Source organism: Pelodiscus sinensis, chromosome 6 (assembly GCF_052426305.1).
Source record: "Pelodiscus sinensis isolate ZL-2025 chromosome 6, ASM5242630v1, whole genome shotgun sequence".
Lineage (NCBI taxonomy): Eukaryota > Metazoa > Chordata > Testudines > Trionychidae > Pelodiscus > Pelodiscus sinensis.
Window position 1 is genome coordinate 92,230,220 of NC_143057.1, and position 23,067 is coordinate 92,253,286.

General features: G+C 38.3%; 1 protein-coding gene across 1 annotated transcript in view; it reads left to right on the plus strand.

The window, feature by feature from the left end:
- Positions 1-18,933, plus strand: part of LOC102444815 (uncharacterized) — a 38,373-nt gene extending 19,440 nt beyond the window's left edge. The window contains exons 2-8 of the mRNA XM_025181630.3: positions 2,399-2,550; positions 3,978-4,558; positions 6,468-6,615; positions 8,087-8,252; positions 9,074-9,221; positions 9,768-9,951; positions 17,910-18,933. Coding sequence (XP_025037415.1) covers positions 2,399-2,550; positions 3,978-4,558; positions 6,468-6,615; positions 8,087-8,252; positions 9,074-9,221; positions 9,768-9,951; positions 17,910-18,091 — 1,561 coding nt within the window. The 3' untranslated portion in view covers positions 18,092-18,933. The remainder of the gene's footprint in view (positions 1-2,398; positions 2,551-3,977; positions 4,559-6,467; positions 6,616-8,086; positions 8,253-9,073; positions 9,222-9,767; positions 9,952-17,909) is intronic.
- Positions 18,934-23,067: the final 4,134 nt, after the last annotated feature.

The window sequence follows — 23,067 nt, forward strand, 5'->3', positions numbered from 1 at the left end:
TCTTCCAGCCGGGCAATCAGCTGGGCCTTGGTTGCCTTTTCCAAGGGCAGGTCCCTCTCTCTGCACAGCTTCACCAGCTCTGCCTTCAGGAGTTGGGTGTAGGCCATCTCCCCGCTGGTCCTCTCGGTGCAGACTCTCCAGTCTAGTGCTGCAGCGCCCCATGATTCCCAAGAACCGCTTCGCTCTGGCTCCAGCACGCCTGGCTCTAAGCCCCTTTCCTTGACACTCACTGCTGGGAGCTTCATCCATGGGGTACAGTGCATCCCACTCCTGACACCACTGTGGTGGCATGTCGGGGTTCCCCGCCTCCTGCAGCCCCAGAATGGCACAAACAGACTCCACCAGCCAATAGAATAGAGGGAGTCTATTGCTTCTGCAGGATACAGCACAGCAAAGATGTAATCCGGTTACAGGGCAGGCCTAGGATGCCTCAGCCCCCCTTGAGATGGGGAAACTGGGCCCCTAAATCCCAGTCCGTTGCTTAGGCTGCTTCCTCCATGATACCAGACAGAAACTAAAAAGTCCTTTCCAGCCCTGCCCCCCAGCCAGGAGCTGGCCACCCCTCCTTCCTTTGTTTCTCTCCCTGGGAGGCAACTGGTCGGACAGGTTGGGAGCCCCTTGCATAATGACTCATCCCCTGTCCTGCTGGGCCGTGCTACAGCCAGCAGCCAGCGGGGGTCACCCACAGCCCACCGCCCAGCATAGCAACCAGCAAGGTACCAACGCTGTGTCACAATGTGCCCTGGGGAAGTGGACTGGGGTGCAGAATGGGGTACAGGGTCTGGGAGGGGGTTGTAATTTGGGGCAGAAGTGAAGGAGGAGGTGAAGGGTTGTGACCAGGGACAGCGGATTAGGGTGAAAGGTCTAGGAGGGGTTTGTGACCTGAGGACGGGTTTAATAGTGGAGGGACAGGTTGGGGTGCCAGAAGCAGGCTGTGGCTGGGAGACCTTACCTGCGTGGCTCTTAGCCAGCAGCCCAGCAGGTTCCTTAGCCAGGTTCCCTGCCTTCCATGCCCCTGTACATGCTCAGAGCAGCTGCAAGGGCAGTGTTTGATGCTCTGAACTCAATGCTTTGAACCTGGGGAATAAAGCAGGAGGGGCACTTTACATACTTCCTGTCCTGCAAACAGGCAGCTGCTATTGACCAGAAAGCAGCCAATGGGATCTACTGTGGGTGGGGGAAGCATGAGACACCTCTGGCACCTCCCATGGCCTTTCAGCATTCCGAGATGCACATATGGCTCTGCATACTGTAGACCAGGGCTAGAGTGAATCCATTTGCACTGAAGCAGATGTTATAGTTCCTGAGCTCCACCTCTAATAAATTCAGGCCAATCACACCCTCTCACTGCTATAGGAGAACTCTACTGAGAATTTTTCTACAGGAAAAACATTTTTGTTCAGGATAAAGGCAACTAACAATAGGAAAGAAGAAACTGAGTCTTATAAAGCATAATCTTCAGTAGCTTTCTCCTGGTGGCTTAGGACTAGACTACACACAAACTTGCGGTTTGTTTTTACATTCCTTTGTATTTTAATGTAATGACTATGAAACTGACACAATATAGTCACTGTGAAATGAACATTCTCCATATACAGAATATTGATGAATATTGTTATATATTTTTGCATTCAAGAATCTTAAAATCAACTTTAGATTTAAGGGTAAAACCACATCAGTTTTGACTAGTCATGCAACTCTTGGATACTGAACCTTTTCTGCCATTGCATTTGCCATTCCTGCCACATTTTTTTCATTTTGCAGAATCAATATTCCTCAAAGCAACCTTTATTGTCAGTCAGCTTCAGGAAGTGCTGTTATCAGAAGGATTGGCATAGAGCTCTGGTAAAGCGATTTAATAGCAGTAACATCAGCTTTGATGGAATATTCCAGTAATTTGTACATGTTTAAATATGAGAAAATTAGAGTAATGTGGAAGAAAGGAAGGAAAGGGCTAGAAATGTATGCTTAAAACAAAAAAGGAGAGAAGGCTGAAAGACAAGACACAATATTTAGAAAAGATAAGATGGAAATAGAAGAGGAAAGGCATGGGGGCATGAAACTTGAGATGTGGAAATGGAAAACAGGATATTGTTGTTATTTATTATTTGTGTTAACTTATTGTCAAGGGGAAAATGTTTTTGCTATTTTCTGCCTCTAGCTTCCCCCAGTTTCTTTTCCTCCCTTTTGCTCTAGAGACACCCTTCTATAAAAACTTCAAAGAATGTAATAAACATTCCCTTACTTTTATTTTGTGTCTAAGTATGTTTTCCTAGTCGAAACAGTTGCCAGACACTAAAACAGAATTAATTCCACCCAGAAAAGGAAGCTACAAAGATGGTCCACAGCACTAAGCATCCGATAAAGCAAACTGAAAGTTGTATTTTTTTTCTTGTAGATTTGCTACAGCTATAAAAAAATTCAGTTCCCTGAATCCACTTATAATATTTAGTGGAGATTGCTTAAATCCATCAGCTTTAAGTTCTATAACAAAAGGAAAACATATGATTCCTATATTAAACGAAGTAGGAGTACACTTTGCAGTCTTTGGTAAGTAAATGTTATTTACAAATGAACTTCATAATATGTGTGCCAGGCTAGTTTATTTACAGCTACCTTTTATAAGCTCACCCATAGTTAGATTGTAAGCTCTATAGTGACTATAACTAAGGTTTTGTCTACACAACACAGCTTTTAGGAAAAAGGGATGAGGAAAGAAATGTATAAAGCAATTACTTATTCTCATTATATTTGGGTATTCAAACTGCACAAGCTAGATGCCTGTCTTTTTCTGATGCAAGCTTATTTGAGCAGAAGAGCAAGACTAGCTAGTATTTTCATTTTCTTTCTCCTTTTTGGTCACTGCGCTGAAAATTGCAAAAGCCACTCAGCTGATAAAAAAATAAAATTATGTATCACCAATTTTGTGTTTTCCTAGTCTTTCTGTTGTAAATATACAGTGTACATTTGCAGAACACTACATAGACCAGAGGTGGGAAACCTGCAGACCAGGCCACCACTTCTCACAGCTCCCATTGGCTGGGAATGTTGAACCACCAACTGGGAGCTAAAGGGCTCTTTGCCTGTGGACACTCAATAAACAAATCATTTTTCAGCCCACCAGCAGCTAACCCCGGTGAAGCACATGCAGCCTGTGGCCTGGAGGTTCCCCACTCTGACATAGACCATAACACTAGGTAAAGGACCATATTTTCAAAGATTGCAATGGGTATGTTTATAAAAACCTATATTTATGCATGTGAACAGGCACTTATGTGTGAAATTGTCCCTCCTTGCATATTAATAGACTTTGTCCCAGGCCTGTGGGGTTTTGTGTCCCAAGAGCTTTGGCATACAGAATTGTTTGGCATAATGCACAATAGATATAGGCGTTACTGAAAGTCACATACAAGACTACAAATAATAGCTCCAAGACTTGATCCACTGACCTGTATACTCCTGGCTGCACCAAGAGGCTCTCTTAAATAGGCCTAATTATTTACACACACCTTTGTGATGTCTGGAAGCTTTTGGCATGGTACCAAAAAGCACCTTTTTCTACCTTCCACTACATTGCAAAGGTCAACCAAACACATGGTAGGATAACAAACTGAGACCTGTAGCTTTATTTCTCTCAAGAATCTTACCCTAGGTATTACATATGATTTTTTTCTAGCCATAAATATTGGGCTTGCAAAAACTTAAATAATATATGTACAAAAGATATAGATGCATAAAAGTGGATATTTTAGGGAAAATATTTTGTGGTCATTTACAACATTATAAAGCTGTGCTAATTACGAAGTAAATAAAATGAGTAATGGTTTTCACTGCTGTAAAAGAGAGGTATTTGGGTCTTTAGTTTAAAGAAAAAACTCTAATGCTATTCTAAATGACATGAAAACTAAAATGATCTCATATGATTACCTTTTTGTGTTAGCTTTAACAAGCTAGTTTCTGAATTTTTTTATTTTTAGGAAACCATGAATTTGATTTTGGTGTTGATGTTCTGGAAGATTATATACAACAAATGAAATTTCCATGGTTCCTCAGCAACGTATATGACAAATTTACCTCTAACCCACTAGGCCATGGCACAATAAAAAAAGTAATTAAATGGAATAATATGAAAATTGGTTTAATGGGATTAGTTGAAGAAGACTGGCTGGATACTTTGGCTACCATTGACAAATCAAACCTCAACTACATAGATTATGTCAAAACAGCTTATCAAATATCAGCAGACCTTAAAGCAGAGGGAGCAGAATTTATAATTGCTATGACACACATGAAATGGATTAATGACATCAGACTTGCAGAGAACAGCCAAGGAATAGATCTGATTCTGGGGGGCCATGACCATGATTATGGAATAAAAAAGATAAATGGAACTTGGATTGTCAAAAGTGGATCAGATTTCAGGAATTTCTCAAAAATAAATATAAGAAAGTTCAGGGCATCATTTCAGTATACATTTCAGAGAATTGACATCTTGAGGAACCTAGAAGAAGATTCTTTTATCAAATCAGTGGTGGATGATTATTCTCAAAACCTGCAGGTAAGTACAACTTCCTTAAATATTTTGTTCCAGAAAAAGAATATATTAATTGTTGTTATAAGTGACAAGACTGGTAACAAAGGGCCAAATTTTGATCTCAGTTATCATATAAATCTGGATTAATTGCACTGTATGCAATGGAGTAACATAATACTTACACTGAAATCAGTGAAATTACTCTGTACAAATACAAATTAAATTTAAATTGCAAAGAGAGATAAAAAGAACTAGCTTAGTTTCAGTCCTGCCAAAGCTGACAGGTTGAAACTGAAGGCAAAATTCCTTCCTGATGTAATTCCATTGATTTCAGTGGAATTATACCAAAAAGAAATTTGTCACATTACATTTTAATGACTACAGATATTTTTAATAGAAAGTTAATTGCTATTAAAAGACATAGTTTTGAGACCAAGTATAAGGATTATAGCCGCAGAACATCAGATATGTTATCTATTTTGTATCTACAGTATATAGTAGTTCCAGAAATATATAATAAAGCTCTCATGGCCAAAAAAACAAAAACAACAAAAAAAAACCCCACCATTGAAGTCCCTTTGTCAGTGAATTAAAAAAACTGCAGGGTCTATATATAGGAGAATTAATGTAGTAATCTATAAAATCCTCCATTCTGTGAGTGTTGGGGATATTTGAACACTCCTTAAATAAGAATATCCTGGTTTTTATTATTAAAACTGTTGTCTATTATTTATTACTGTTGCATCTGGGAACCTAGAGCTCTATGTTTAAATGCATTTAAATGTATTTAAACTATTGACTTAAACAGTATCTTTCCACTGAAAATAAAATGTTTTTGACAAAATGTTTAAATATGAAATAAAGCCTCTGCTATGTGACACTACCATTGTTCATGGTGGCTTCCTGCACAACAGTCTTTAGTTTTTGTAGGAAGATGCATCTATGAACTACTGTATTCTACAGTCCTAAAGGGACTATAACACACAAGGAAATTTTAATTGGAAAGTTTTATCCACCGGGGTACTAAAAACTAGTACACATTAGATGGGGACTTGGAAACTGTTAAACTCAGATTGTCTCTAAAATTGTTTGTAATCCCAGTATGACTGAATCTATCATTAGCTTCTCTGAGCTAGGAAAAGTATCCATTCTGACAATGAGTGTCAACATGTTCTTTTGAACTTCTACTGCATAGGGTTATCTGAAAGAGCAGTCAAGAACAAACTGTTCAGAAACTTGTTTCAGAAACTGTGGTTAAAACCTCAGAACAGGTTTTGTCTATATATATAATATATCAGGGTTTCTCAAACTTTATTGCAGAATGACTCCCTTCTGACAACAAAAATTATTACACCACCCCAGGAGTGGGGACCAAAGCCTGAGCCTACTGCTCTGGGTGAGGGGAGGGAAGGATCAAAGCTGATGAAAAGCTTCTGTCCTGGTCAGGGGGCATGTAACCTTTGATCTGCTAGGGCTGAAGCTCTTGGGCTTCAGCTTTGGCCCTGGCCAGTAGGGCTTTTGCTTTGGCTTCAGCTCTGGGCTGTGAGTTCCAGGCATTGGTTTTGGCCCTTGCCCCAAGCAAGTCTAACATCAGTCTTGGTGACCATTGCAATATAGCAACGATAAATGACAGAATGGGATTTCCTCTGCCTCGTTTTTATAGATCTGTGTGTAATGTTAAATTCTCATCATTGTAGATGTAGAATGGAAGCCAGGTAGAGCTGGAATTGTTGCTATTTGTCCATTGCAAAACCTTCTGTTCATGCATTCAGATAGTAGGGAATGAGAAGAGATTATATTCTTCTTCTGGGTCTCGGCTTTCTTTTTATTTTTCCTAATTAACATTTTTAACATTTTTACAATGTAATTCATTAGTTTTTAGGATATATTTGTTTCAAATAATAAACTCTGCTGTAAACTTTTCTCTTTTTAGCCTCTTTTAGAGGAAGTTCTTTGTCCAATCGACACAGAATTAGATGGCCGTGTTTCTACTGTAAGAAGAGCAGAGAGCAACCTTGGAAACCTGATAACTAATGCAATGCTAGAAGCTACTCATGCTGATGTAGCATTACTTAATTCAGGTTGTCCTTTTAAAAACATTTAGTGTAATCAAAATGTTTGGTATGTTTTAACTTTAATTTACTTGTTAAAGATGATAGCAATGTTTGGAATATTTTTTACTTACTTATTTAGTAATCATTTGTCTAAGTAAGAGTACATCGAGAAGGCAAGGAATTTGAAAAGGGCAATGAGTGACTTTCAACTAACAAAACTGAGGCAATCAAGAACTAGAGATTTTTTAGTGGAAAAGAAATTCAAGTAAATTTGATTGATTCATAGACATACACGTTGGGGTGTAATAAAAGTAAACAAGTAAACTGGCCAATTCTGGTAAGATTTTGGAGTACATGATATGTTTATATATCTTCCCAAAACAAACTGAAAAGGTGTTAAAGCATTATATTAACGGGATGTGACCAGTTTCCACCTTGTTTGAAAACTGTACCCTTTCCTACTCTCCATTGGTGTCTATTTGCTTTTTCTTTTAAAATACTATGATCTCTGGGCTAGGAACAATGCCTGTTGTGTTTGTACAGGTGCTAGAAACAAATTAACGATAGTAATAGTAGTAAATGAGATTTAAAGGGGTTATAGCACAGTATATCAGAGAGACTAAATAGCTAAGGAGAAATCTTGGCCCCATTTTGTAATTCTTAGCTGCCTCTTCCCCAAATAATAAATAATAATAAATATCGCAGTTTTAAAAACTTCCAATTTCCACATGCACACACTTCATATTAGTACAAAGTACAATTTGCTTCCCTTTACTACCCCTTTCACAATGTGTTTTTTAAAACAACCTTATACAAATCTTCATGGACAAAGTTAGTTTGGTTGTATTAAAATCTCCCTTTCCCACCTTCTCTTTTCCTAGTAAACAATTATTCTTTTATAGTATCCCTTTAAAATAAGAAATGTTGCTTGCTGTATGGTCTTATTTTTAAATTGGACATACTGTTTTTGTTACCAGCATGGTTTTAAAGTTTGAAATGAAGATTGATCCTCCAGACACATATAGCACATTCATGTGCAGAACTTATATATGTGAATGGTCTCATATGCGCAAGTATTTGCACAGTCAGGGTCTAAAATATGTTTAGTTCTATTCTGGGTTTTGTCTTGCTGACATTTTATTTTAAAAAGAGAATGCTCCCAGTAGAGTTCTTCAGAGTAGAATTGGACTTTTGATTGGTTCTTACTCAATGTTTGCTTTGAAGTGGAAATGTTGAATGTACCTTTTTGAATTGTTGCTTGGATGGTTTTAAAATTCAAAACTTGATGGTGCTAGCTGGACTATTTGTTTTGTTTTTTCTTTTAAAATGGAAATGATTTGTCATGGTTTTAATTTTTAAGATGGCATGATTTGTTGTCATCCTTCCTCATCAACACAACAGACCTTAGAATTTATATAATTTGTGTCAGATAATGAGACTGTTTACTCATGGAACAAAAGGGACCAGGGAATATTTTGATTTTCTTTTATGACTATAGGTACACTTCGTTCAAACTATATTCATCCTCCAGGAGATTTTACAATGCATGATCTTTTAACTATCCTTCCCATTGTGGACCCAATTCTAGTAGTCAAAATTACAGGAGGACAATTGTTGGAAGCCCTTGAAAATGGAGTCTACAGGTATCCAGCTCTCGATGGAAGGTATCTAGAGTATTAATCCAATACCTTTTTATATGAAAATGCCAATTGTTCTGAAAACTTGTGGAAATTCTCCATGCTGTCCTTAGGAGAAGCTACTTTATTGCAGCATTCAGATGTACTAGGTAATGATGATGATAAATGCATGAGCCTATGTGATAACAGTAACAAGCACATTAATACAGCACTCTAGGCAAGACAAATGACTAATGTAAGTACGAACATAAAATCTATGGATACAGATAAATCTTTGTCACACACAGTGTATGAAAAGCTATACAAAATAAATGTAATTTTATTGGCAGTCACTTACTTTTTATAGTGAAAATAAAAATAAGGAACAATGTACACTGCTAGCTAATAGGTATTACATTCTGGAACTAATTTGATTCCACAGATAATTGTTCAGGCTATATGAATAAATTGGGTCACTATGAGCAGTTGGGATTTAGCAATTGAGCCAGAAGTTCAGTTTGACCCTTAAAAATTAAACCTGGAAACAATTGTGACCATGGTGCAAGAATGGGAGAATTCAGATATTTCACTCGGTAATTCTGAAGCCCAGATGATTAACTCTTGGGCCAATAGCCACCACTTGTAAGAAGAGGAAAAGCTGCCTTTTCAGCATGGTAATTCATAGAGTAATCAGTGAAAGTACCGTCTTTAGAAACACAGAATTACAAACATACATTAATTCAGATACTGAATTAATTATTGTGAGTTTATAGGGCTGTTTATTGAAGTGTACTTGTTCAGAATTCTGGAAGAGTTAGTGCTTTGGTTGATTCTTCTTAGGAAAAAAGGTTTATTTTTTTAACATCCAGGTTTCCTCAAGTAGCAGGAATGGAATTTGGATTTGATCCAAATGCAGAACCAGGGCATCGTATTATAAGAGACTCTGTAAAGATTCAAGGACAATATCTCAAGAAAAGCAAAGTCTATCGACTTGCCATTAAGGAGTATTTAGCTAATGTAAGCTCTAACACATTTAAATATTTTGAATGATTTTCATGCTTCAAGAGTGTTGTTTTTATGAAATACTATCTTATGTTGATAGCTTAATTATGATCGCATAGAAGATTGGAATTTGACTCCTTTCTACATGTTGTTCACTCCCTGTTTCTATCTGTCTTTATTTCTTATACAAATTTCTATAATTCTTCACTCTACCTTCCATTCCTTGCAAAATATACCTGATTTCTGAGTGTGCTTTAACTGGCAAATTATGCATATGCAGATATTGTATCTGCATACTTAAATAATCTAGTAGGGCACCTAGACATCTGAATTAATGTACTTACATACAAATGTATATGTGTGTTCATTTTTGAAGTTGTTTGAAAGTCTGTCTCCTAATGTGCAGTCTAATTCTGTTACTGAATATGGTATTTTTAATCAAATCAACCCTAGCTGTTAGCCTAACAAACTTGTATAGTTATAATTAGAATGGTTTGGAAATAGACAGTTATGTGCTCATATTTTAAAATATTCTTCATTAAATATAATTATTTTTTTCAGGGAAAGGATGGCTATGTAATGTTTCAGAATTGTCCTAGAATGTTTGATACAGAAACTGCACAGACACTTTCAACAGTCGTTGTTAATCACTTTGAATCTATCAAGATTGTTCATGGCATCAAGAAGTGCATCTCAGGACACCGAATGAGTTTAATTACCAAGTCCAAATCAGCATCATTAACAGGTAATTTCAAATATATAATCTGAGGCAAATAGGGCTGCAATCCTTACATGGACTTTAGGCACCATGGCAATACACATAATTAAGTATATTTGTTCCTAACTTTCTAAATATGTTATGCAGCATTTTGTGATTTATCAAAGAAAAATCTCTTTATCCACTAATGGTAACAGTCAGGGCATATGGCTCATTATGAGGGAATGGGACTGAACACTTTCTCTAAGAGAGTTTTCTGAAAGAGGGACGGCAGGATGCACAGTGGGGTTGAGAGAGATTTCTGAAGGGATGGAAGGATAGAGGAGGAACATAACAGATTTCAAAAGCTTAAATCCCTAAATTAGTGTGAAATTCTGGTCTCCTTCATGAGTCTTTGGTAAAAGGACTTAATAGGAAGGAATAACCTAAAGCTATGGAGAACAAAATCTATATTGGAAGCGACAAGGAGTCCTGTAGCACCTTATAGACTAACAGATATATTGGATCATAAGCTTTCGTGGGTAAAGACCCACTTTGTCAGATGCATGTAGTGGACATTTCCAGAAACAGGTATAAATATGCAGGCAAGAATAAGGCAACAATAACGAGGTAAATTCAATCAGGGAGGATGAGGCCCACTTCTAGCAGCTGATCTGGAGGTGTGAACACCAAGAGAGGAGAAACTGCTTTTGTAATTGGCTAGCCATTCACAGTCTTTGTTTAATCCTGAGCTGATGGTGTCAAATTTGCAGATGAACTACAGCTCAGCAGTTTCTCTCTGAAGTCTGGTCCTGAAGTTTTTTTGCTGCAGGATGGCTTCCTTTAAATCTGCTGGTATGTACCAGAAGCCACAGCCTTTTATACTATCCCCACTTAATCCTCCCGAGCCCCAGTATCTGTGGCAAGAGGATTTACACAGGTTTTAGGCCTACTAACACTATCACAATTCCTTCCCCCATGGAGTTCAGATCCATCACAGATAGGGAACTGCTATGTAGGATGGGTAGCTCTTTTTTCCTGACTCTTCCATGCAGCAATTGCAGAGGCTGCATTTGTCTTTAGTTAAAAATTACTTACACAAGTTAAATGTCTTCTGTTCACCATGGCCTGATCAAATGCATCCTAGAATATTCAAGGTGCTGATAGAGGACATTAGCTATCATCTTTGAAAAGTCATGGAAGATGGGAGAGATTCCAAGAGAGTGGAAAAGGGTAAATATAGTGTGAATCTATAAAAAGGGAAATAAGGATAATCCAAGAAACTACAGATCTGTCAGTTTAACTTCTGTACCAAGAAAGATAATGGAGAATATAATTAAGAAAGCTATTTGCAATCATCTAGAAGATAATAAGATGATAAGTAACAGTCAGCATGGATTTATCAAGAACAAATCATGTCAAATTAACCTGATAGCTTTCTTTGATAGAATAATAAGGCTCCTGAATAAGGGGGAAGTGGTAGATGTGATATACCTAGCCATTAGTAAAGCATTTGATACAGTCTCATGTGACCATCTTATCAATACATTAGGGAAATACAATGTATATGGGGCTATTATAAGATGGGTGCATAAGTGGTTGGATAGCCATTCCCAGAAAGTAATTATTAATGGTTCACAGTCATGCTGCAAGGACATAACGAGATATTCTGCAGGTATCAGTTTTGGGATCAGTTCTGTTCAATATCTTCATCAGCAGTTTAGATAATGACATAGACAGCAAAATGTGTAGGTGGAGTTGGCTTACCTTAAGCCAAACTATGGCAGCATCTATACTGAAGAAGACCGATGAGAGCAAACACTTGCCTCGGCTTCCCTTACTCCTTGCTGAAGGAGGAGTGCCAGACCCTGGCGGGAGCTGCTCTCATCATTGGATTTACAGGTCTATACTAGCCCTTATAAATCAAATACTAGAAGATTGGCCTCCAGAGCATCAACCTTGCAGTAAGTATAGATGTTTCCTCAGTGACTCCATGCATGTCCTGTGGTAGAAGACTGAAGGATTGTTTTAGAAAGCATATTTATATGATAGCGTAAAAGCAAAAATTACAAAGACAACTGGAAATTCCAAGCTGTCTGACCTCAAGATCTTGATGTGTGATTATTATTGAAGCAAAATAATAGCTTCATTTATTCCTGGGGGGGGGGGGAGAGAAGGATAGATTTAACAATGTATCAGTAAAGTTACAATATTTCTTTCTTTCCCATTAATGATCTAAGAAGAAGGCTTAAATCGTACATATAAATACAGTGAATTTTTTTACAACATTATGGTGTAAATGTGGATGGGGATTAAAGCTTGCCAGGAACAATCACTGAATAATTTAGGAGAAAATCTTGGAAAGAGGGATTTGGTTCTCCAATTTTGAGTGGTGATCTGCTCTGAATTGCAGTGCCTGGTAGGAGTGGCATCCTCCATAGAGCTACAAAGACTTAAACAATCTTAGAGAACTTGATAAAATATAAAGGATTTTTTTATATTTACTGAGGAAATTAGCATCCCCTGTTAAGAAAAAGACCAGATACATCAGGGAAGCTGTAAGAAATTTGGGTTTGATACTGCACGAATTCAGCATACACTTTTTTACATACGGAATATGGATGTTAGGCTACAAGTAGATTCAAATTCATAGAAGCATTCTCTTATACTTAAATATACTTTCATTCTGGCATTGAAATGTAAAGACAAAACAGCCTTGTGTTCTGTTTTGGGATCTTTCTTACAGAGTCTAGGTCTTCATATTTTTATACAACACCTTACCTTAAGTACAGGTTGAAATTTTAATCTCTTGAATGTAAAAAGTGAAAGTTCCATTCCCTTTCTCCATAGCAAAGGTTACTGTGCAGACTCTCCTTTAGGCCTCCTTTCTCCGTCTCTTTTTCAAGCTTCATTATTTCAATACTTTTTTATTGGATAGTTTGAAAGTAATTTTTCAATCAGACTACACTGTCAGGCCAGCAAAACTTGCATTCTGAGTTCTCATTTATTCCTCCCTGAGAAACTGTATCAGTCAAATGACTTGGATTCAATCAACAAATCTTGGCTCCATGGAACTGTTCCAGGGTTGTAACCGTGAACTTCTAATTAATATCTCTTATCACTCAATATTATAAATGTATGCTTTATATCTCAGCACTCTTTGGCATCTGCTGCTCTCCCTGGCAACACAAACACATCTAGGAATAACATGAATGTCTTCATTGTTGTATACTTCAGCAACATATAGGAGCTTAGGATTTGTACTCCTAACTTATTTAAGTAATTTTGAAAATCGCACATAGCATTTTGTACTTTACCATGATCCCTTGTTCTTTAGTGTCAGCCTCTTCTCACTGAATATTAGACAAAACTGACCTTTAAAAGAATATTAATTAAGTGTCTGAAGGAGAGGGTGTTGTTTTTCAGACATCCTTAATTGATTCCACTCCAACTTGTAGATCTCCTGTGCAAGACACTTGTGCATCTGTTCAGCAGCTTCAATAGGATGAAATATTAAATTCCTCTTACCTCCATAACAATAAAAAAATCCATGAAGTTAAAGCATAAAAGAGAAACCTAAAAACTATAATTCTCTTCTGGCAATTTCACCCAGTCAGTAAAATCCTGTCAGTTATACAGGAAGCTCTGCATTAAAAAATATTTTTCCTTTAGTCAGGGATACGGAGAGTTCTGAAAGAATGGCATTATCCATTGAACACTTCATCCTTGCACTGAAAAAGCCTCTATATAAAACTAAGTTAAGGAATCCTCTAAGATCTTAAGTCTTCTTCAGTGTTCCCTATTATCAAGAAACCACAATATGCCTTATTTACACATCATGATTCATGATACAATATTTCAGAGCAGATTTTAATTCAGAACCATCAGATTTCCATAGACAGGAAATTCAGAGCATTTTTGTGAAGTGGGATATGCGTTAGTTTACTTTGCAGCAGGTACAATGTTAAGTATACTTCAGTCTCTTTCAGATAATAATCTTGGTTGAGCAGTTTGCTATATGTTTTTGTCCTTATCATCTAATATGGAGAACTTTGTGGAAATGAAGGTAACTGAAGTTTAAAATATCTTCATAGCTCTAAATTTGGCCAAACAGACTGACATATGCACCTGTGATTTACATGTCAAAAGCATGAACAGTTTTCTAAAAGGTCTGACTCGATGCAGTAGCCCAATATACTTATTCACAATGCTGCTGAACTAATTTCTAATCCCAAATTGCACAAAGCATCTGTAAATGATAAAATGGAGAATACTATGTCAGGTAATACAGGAAAAGCCAGGTTAAAGCCAAGGTACTGTATACTTTATTAGGAACACCATCTTAGGGTATGTCTAGACTACGTACCTCTGGCAACAGAGGCATGTAGATTAGGCTACCTAGCATAGGAAAATGAAGCGGCAATTTAAATAATTGCCGCTTCATTTAAATTTAAATGGCTGCCGCACTGTGCCGATCAGCTGTTTGTTGGCTCAGCGTGCTAGTCTGGGCGCTCCGCGGTTGACATCAAAGGCATTTGTCGACCTCCCCAGTATGCCTGGATTGGGTTTACCAGGGAGGTTGACAATGTTACACCTTGGTTCGGTGATGTGGTGGAAGCCTCAAGGGTTAAAGCCGATTACCTAGTGAAAACTACTGGATGATGGTGTAAAACAAATGATCTTTATTAAGTGGAATGATTCTTTTATCAAAACCAACAATTAGAAAATGGTCTTTTTAACTAACAATTGCCTAATGCTTTTACAGGGTAGAAAACTTGAACACAACTATACCTAACTGATTACAATTCCTAGATTACAATTTATTTATATTAAATCACTATTCCTAATTCGCTTAACGCAGCGCAGCATACAAATGAAAAATACAAAAAACAAAGCTAAAATAATAACAATAAGAAAGGCTACCCACAGCTAATCCTTCCAATGTTACTTTAGGACAGCAGGCAGAGTTAGTCATTGATTTTTGCTGTTACAGGTTAACAACTCCTGGGTTTTTCTTCTAACACTTGTACCTAGACTAAAACATAACACTATTACACAACACAAAATTACACTATCTATACAATGCAACTTGCTTATACCTTACAAGATTACAAGATATGATTAATACAACTCAACTACTGACTAAGCTAACAATTGATAGATTTAAGTAATACTTACAAATCCAGCAATAATAACAACATGAAGACACACAAAAACTCGGAGCATGCTCAGGACTCGCGCACCCTTATCTTTGACTCGAAGGGTGGGGAAGGCAGCCTCAGGGTGATCAATCCTTCAGCTGGGCAAAAAAACCACGTGCCCTCAATACATAGAACCTCCGTCGAACAAAGGGGTTGAGGGTCTTTTATAACATAACCTGATATCCGTTACCTTATTAGGGTCAGTTCCCTGGCCGGGCCTGATAGGCTGGTAATGAGTTAACGTGAAATACTGCCCTATAGGATTTTTCATGATGCCCGCCTGATGGCCCCGTGGACAGTCCTGGGTGTGGGCATGGTCAGTGTGCATGGCAGTTGCGTTTTATCTCCCTATGCCTACCTCCCTGCCTTCAAGGACTGGTCAAGAGAGTCTTATTTATCTCTTGCAGCTGTGTTCTATTTTTTCATGCTCACCTCCCTGTTCTATGATGCTTACAAGGCCAAATCCCGTTTTACAGAAAGCTGCATTGTGCTTCCTATGCTTCTCTGAGTATCTCACAGTCTGGGTTTTCTGTGAGGTGCCTTGTGTGGCAGGATGGGCTATACGCGAAGGCCATGGACAGAAAAAGCCTGCTTTACAACAGACAAATGCCTTTGATGTCGACCGCAGAGCATCCAGACTAGCGCGCTGAGCCAACAAACAGCTGATCGGCACAGCGCGGCAGCCATTTAAATTTAAATGAAGCAGCGATTATTTAAATCACTGCTTCATTTCCTTATTCCCAGTAAACAAATCTACATGGCTCCATCGATGGAGCTATGAAGTCTAGACATACCCTTACTGTTAGCAAACAACACTTTAGGTATCATGATAACATTACTTTGAACAGAAATCTGCATTTTGACAAAAGGGCTTGATAGGTTTTCTCTTGGGTTCCTAAATACCATCTCAGTCTCACTCTATAAAATTAACCTCTTATCACTTCTAATCCCTGTCCTTCCCTTCCCTCTGTCTTCTCCATTATCTGTTCTTCCTTGTCTCATGGACTCAGAGAGCCAGTTTTTTCCTTTGCATCATATTGGTGACAGAAAAAGAGAGAAAACTTGGTCTTATCTCCCTGTTGAAACTACCTCCTGCCTGGGGTCCTCACCGTGGGCATAAAGGTGGCAAAGCTGGCTCCCTAATCACTATTCCCCACCATCCCTGTCACAATAGTTGCATTGGGTGGCAAAAAAGAGGCATGATTTCATCACACTGTACACAGGCTACCCAAAGCTGTATTATCAGCTGTACATGTAGAGCAGCCTCCAGATTGCTCTACATCAGTCCAAGACAAAGAATCAGAGATCTATAACCTGATAGGCTTCCTTTTGCTATAGCAAGCAGAATATCAACGCATCAGGAAATCTGGCCATAAACTTTGACGCTTATATTTTTCTTCCCACATATCCTGTTTCTCATTAAAACACATTTCTGCTTAATAGTATCAAAATCCACTTTCTTTAGCAAACCCTTTGTTAAACTAAGGTCCATGATCTGGTCAGCTGCTTACTTTGTGTGGCTTTGTAGTCAATCAACTCTCTTTTGTGTCCAAAATGCAGTGCTGAAGTCATTTTCCTCACCTCTATCTCAAGTCACATTCTTTGCTTTCTTTGAATTCTGCTGGCTTCCTGTCTCTTACCACCTCATATTCAAATTCTTCTTTCTCTTATATAGTCTCCTGTTTACACTTGTCCTTTTTCTGTCTACTCCCTTAATCCTGATGCTATGCTGCTTCCTTTTTCACACCATTGGCTTTGTCTTCTTTCCAAATGGTAGTATGTGATGTCCCTTTTGTACAATGTATCTTCAAGCCTTAATTTGGAGTGATGGATACATTCAAAATATCTGAAAGAGATAAATAGTTTCAATGTTAAGGGTACGTCTACACTGTGGGGCTATTTTAGGATACTTCTGGTATCCCGAAATAGCTATTCTGCATCTTTTGAACAAGTTCATTATTTCAAACTTGAATGGATTCACTATTCCAACATCCCTGTAAACCTCATTCCATGAGGCTTAAGGGATGTTTCGGAATAGCAGTTTATTTCAAAATTTGGCACTGTGTAGACAGCACCAGAGTACAAAATCAGCTATTTCGAAATTAACTCGAAATTGCATAGCTTATTTCAAGCTATGGGTACAGTCAGGGCTGGATTACCCAATAGGCAGACTAAGCATGTGCTTAGGGCATCAGCAAAGCAGGGGCACCAAAAAAAAGAGGAGATTTTACAGAATAATATTGTTTTTGTTTTGAATTACATATGGGGGCGCACCATAATTTTTTCAGTGCTTAGGGCCTTTAAAGGTCTTAATCTGGCCCTGGGCACAGTGTAGATGCACCCTAAGTCTCCACCAATCTAGGTAAGGTTTGAACTAGGAATATGGAAGTGAAAGGCAGTAGGTCATTCCATTATTAATCCCTTGAATGGTCATTGACTTCTTATTCATATATTGTAAAACACAATGGCAGAGGGGCCCATATTCTGCAAACATTATTTTACTGGATTCTGACATATTTTCATCATGTAAGAGAACTATGCTTAGCTCATTTGTTATTGCTTGACATAACAATATTAAAATATAGCTCTATGGGTCTGCAAAAAGAGTACTTATGGTAAGCTTTGTGGAGGGTGAATTTATGAATGGCTCATCAGAAAATTCCAGTTACTCCTAAGCAAGACAGGTTTTGAATATGTTAATTATTGTAATACCTTATTGACAGTATAGTAAGATGCACATTTAGGTTGTTTACATGAGGAGAATTTAGTTTAATTAGCACTAACGTTTCATGAATTTATCACAAGCCTTTGAAACAAGAACGGATAAAAGCACATCAGTAGTTGCAGTGCCTGGCATAGAAGGAAGAATCTGTCACATTTCCAAGGAAATGAAGGAACACTTGCGACAACTAAGAATAGCAAAGAAAGAAGGGCTAAACACATTTCCCCCACTTAGCAAAGACTGTGAGAATTCTAACTCTGACTGAAAGTGATATCACCATTAAAACAGTACCTAAAACTATATTATCTGCTACTTCAGTTGTTATGTGTTTTCTGCATATTTATTAGAATCAGTTAGCTCTTTCTTTCTATTGTATTCAAAAATTCCATAAATTTTAGTGTTTGTTCATTTGAAATAATTTTAAATAGTTCTTGTATTCATCAAATATCTCTCTCAGAAAAATGTAATGCAACCATTTTCTTGTATTTAAAATAATAGTTCATTCTGGAAATAACTTTGCCTTTGTTAAACGGATGTTTTTCATAATATTGCCATTTCACACATAGCTATACTTTTAACTATAATGTGCCTACTGATAGCTTATAGTGCATCTATAGAAAATATGCAGTATTAAATCTGAGAGGCATTTGTTTACTGGCATGAGCCTAATTAATGCATTCACAGAGAAAATGCTTCCAGTATATCAGAGTAAAACCAAGACTATAGTAATGATCAAAGAATCATAATAGACTCTGCTTGGCTAACTGTTATATGGCCAGTAAAATGCCACAAAACGGGAAAGTGTCATGTCAAATATTTATTTTTCTCTGTTTGATCATCACTTAAAAACCAATAGAAAAGTACCAGTGTATCCTCCTTAATGTACTGAGGTTTGTATTGTCTGATATTTTACTGTGATTATGCATGCTACCTCTGTAAAGCCTATGAAACAAATAAAAAGTTATAGCAAGAGGTGATAAACATATTGTGATGTTTCTCTAATGCATTAATTGTTTTTAATTATAAAGAGATGTATTTATTTAGATGCATTTAACTACATTTCACTTTTAGCAGGTTTTTGTAAGTCTAATACATGCTCAAAGTGGATCACATTCTCTTAGTGCCTTGACTTCTATTTGTGCTTTTGAAAAGCTCCCCTTTGATTCCTAACACCCACTTTTATTGATATTTAGGTGCTTACTTGCCATTTGTGCCTTTGTCTCAATTGAGTGTGAGCATGTGCTTTGATTTCCTAAACGTTAGGCAGTGTATTTCCTGTCTGTGAAGAATACCACTAGCTGCAGCTGTTCTATAACAAGCTAAGGCCTGTTCAAGAAGCAGGTGAATACAACAGAAGATTCTGACCAACACAAACAGAAACTCCTCCCCCAGAGAGGAATTTAAATTCACTGCTTTCAAGCTCATCTCATAATGCTGTAAAAGCTACCATGAGTGCCTTAGTTTGTTCTGTAATAATATATGCTTAGATAAGTGTGTGTTTTCTTGTGTAAACACCACTCCATTGTACATACAGGTCATTTTTCTACTGGCTTCTCTGAGAATGGGGAGTAGCTTGTCTGCACTATATGGGCATATCTACAGTGCAATTAAACACCTGTGTCTGGCTGCTGTCAGCTGACTCAGGCAAGGCTGCAGGGCTATAAAATTGTGATGCCGTTATTTGGGGTTGGGCTGGAGCTCATACTCTGGGATCATCTCTTTTCACAGGGCCCAAGAGTGTGGCCTCCAGCCCCCATGATCAAAGATTCACGTTGCAGTTTTACAGCCCTACTTCCCAAGCCCTACCAACACAAATTAGCTGATGTGTTAACTGCAGGTGTTTAATTGCAGTGAAGCTATACTATATGTGAGTTGAAGTATAACTTTAATAAATATATTCTAGCAGGTTTGCTTAGCATGAAGTCTTTCTAAAGTGCTATGTTACTTTTATTTTTGTCTGAATTAAAATGAAATATAGATGGTTTCAGCTGCAAATGATATCTGAAATATTAAATGGAACCAGGCTTTTGTGAAAGCTTGAGCTTTCCACCCTCATTTCTCCCTCCTCCATTCTTGATAAGTCAAATATTTAAGAGTTGCTCCTGGACAAGAATTGCTGCAGTACATAGAGGATCTTAATCTTCTGTCAGTTCTCTCACATAGCAATACTCAGAAGTTACAGTGGTCTCTAGGATGGTTTGCAGATCCTATTTTAAGGTAAAGTTTAATAAACACAAATGTAATCCCCTTACTATAGGGGCCTCTGACTTACTGGGCAGATCCTTTGTGCTGCAATCTAACCCTAGAGACTTCAACTTCCATGAGCCCTTGGGAAAAAGGAGGGAAAAACTGTTGTTGTCTTCCAGGCAGGGCAGAGAGAGAGTTGTGCGGCTCCATTTGGAGAGAGGAGCCAAATTGCTGGTGTGGAGTCTTTTCCAGGCCAGGAGCTGTTGTGCTGAAGCTAGAGCCAGTTGTTGCTTGCTGCTTCAGGGGCTGCTAGTCCCTGGATGGGAGATACTTTGGCTGTGCCTGTGGCTGAGAAGGGCCTGAGTAATTCTGCAAAGAAGGTACCGTTAGTAACTGTGGCTGTTTGGGAAAGTGCTGCCTGGGACAGAACACAGAAAACAGGCTGACTGGGTCCAAAGAGGCAGAATGATCTGCCAAGTGAACCAGAGATACTAGACTGCCTTGCCTGGACCGGCTGCTTATCTTGGACTGACACACACAGAACCTGCACAGTGCGGCCTCCACTCCAGCTGCACATCTTCAAAAGTGCCCACACAAGCGTCTGGGACTCTGAGATCCAGAGGAGTACACACTCTGGGATGGGATAAATGGGGGCAGTGTAAATGCCAGTTAGATAAGTTGCCTTTATTTCTATGTACTTTGTTAATTCACTTTTCATCTGTTAACAACTTAAAGAAACAGGGTTTAAGTAAAGGTTTGTTAATTCTAATTTAATCAGTTAATGTATATTATTTATAATTGTTGTTTTGGAGTTAGATTCATATTATTACTGGAATAATTTTATTCCTGGAGGCTCCCAAGGCACATCATTAAGTGTATATAGGGCCAGCCAGATGGAGACACTACCATTGTATATTTCTTTAGGAGCAAGGGACTGCAGCAAGGGGGCGGATAGAGAAACCCCTGCTATACAACATCACCACTGGGGTACTCAGGATTTCCTTTGTTAAAATTATCAGGTGCTCAGGCATACAGATTAGTGTAACCTGGTCCTGGGTAATCCAGGGACGAAAGAGGGGGTTACATAAACAAAAAATTGAAAGTAGTAGGGGTTGCATTGTATAAGACAAGAAACCAGAAGCACTTGATGCACTCTATAGAAATGCTTATAAATAAATTATTAGAAATGCTTTAGACAAACATTAAAAACTTATAACAATGCAGGGAGATGGACTATATCCAAGTAATCAGTTTTTTTTGGCACGGTCCAAATTTCTTGGTCAAGGTGTAGTCAAAGTACAGACTCCAGAGAAAATATTACAAAATTAATAACTATAATGGCAGTACATAAAAATATTTTGTGGCTTGTTCAAAAACCTTTGGTGGTCTGGATTTGGTGTCTGGTTTGCTTTTTGCCTACCTCTGAGCTAAGTAATGTTTGTCTGTTAAGGAATAATTTTTAGGATAAATATAGGTCCAGTACAGCTCCTCTTTAAATCAGTGGGAAACTTTATCCTGCCTTTAATGGGAGTTGAATTAGATGCTATGGCAGCATCAATAAATGTCCATGTTTATTATTTTGTAGGAATAATTTTATTGTAAAATTAAAATGAGCTCTCATAGTGGAATGTTTTTTATTCAGTATCTTATGCTACTTGCCCAACTTGTTATAACCCTCTAGTGCATTCCCTCCTTAGTACCGCATATCCCACCTGATCGCAACTCTTTTAGAGGTCTGTTTTTTATAGTACCATCCTTCTGCAAATGCCAAGTCAGTTTGTTAAATATGCTGAAGGACATAAAATCCTGTTATTTCATATCCTTTGGTTGTCCTATATCTAACACTACTTAATTGTGACTTGTCACTGGCTCTCAGTGTTATTTCTCACATCTTGCTTGTGCTATTGTACTTTGATTATATTACTGACATGGCCCTTTAAAGCACAGGTAATTTAATTTGGGAAGTCTGACTATAGCTTTAAAGGGAGTTGGTGTTCCAGGTAGCTGAATTAGATCATAATGTTCTGAATAAAGGTGATGGAAATATTAGCCAAATGCAGATAGCAATGGTCTCAGATCAGTAAAATACCCATTAAGTTGTAATGACTGAGCCTTTCCTCCTGCTGCAGCTGCTCCAAGGCTAGATCCTGGCTTATACTCAGACCTCTTTGTGCTACTGTTGCACCTAAAGTGGCTTTAAAAGTTCTGTAAGCTTCCTGTTCTAGTCCAGGAATCCTCTGATATCATAGAACCATAGCTACCTTTGTGCCTGGTATTGGGGGTGGCAAGAGGGGTAGGGGAAGAGGTGGGTGCAGTCAGAGCACACTGTGCTCTGGGAACAATAACTCCTAAGTGACCATTACTTAAGTCACTCACTTTTACACAAGTTTCAGAAACACTCATATAGACTACACACATTTCTACCTCCTCCCTCCCCCCACCCCCGAAAATTTTTTAGCAGTCTGGCCACCAGCCCAGCTCACTCCTGGCTTGGGATGGACCCGGGTCCTACCCCTGCTGTGGCTCTGCATTTAAAGTGTATTAGGAGTCGGGTGGGCAGACAGCCCGGCTCCATTCTGGCTTATACCAGGTCCGGGAGCTCAGATCCCCTCCCCAGACAAGGGCTGCTGCCACCCTGCACTGTTGCCTCTATCAGGGGCAACAGCACAGGGTGACAGGTTTTTTAAATTGGCTCGCCTCACAGACCAGCTCCTGCCTGGCACCCCGCACTGATACAGAGGCAGCAGCACGGAGTGGCAGGGGACTCCTTGGGAGTGAAGTGCACAGGCTGCTGGCCCTGCGCCCAGGGACTATAGAATGGTTGACTAATCAATAAGAATTCATGAGGTTACTCGACTATTCAATTAACCGATCTTTAACATCCCTAGTATAAAGACGTATCTCAGAAGGAACATCTTTGGCCAGCCTACAGGTCATGGAAATTCCCAACACTGAGGCTATGTCTACACAGCAATGTTATTTTGGAACAACTGATGTTATTCTGAAATAAAATAGTTTGTGTCTACATTACAAGCATTTATGTCAACATAATGT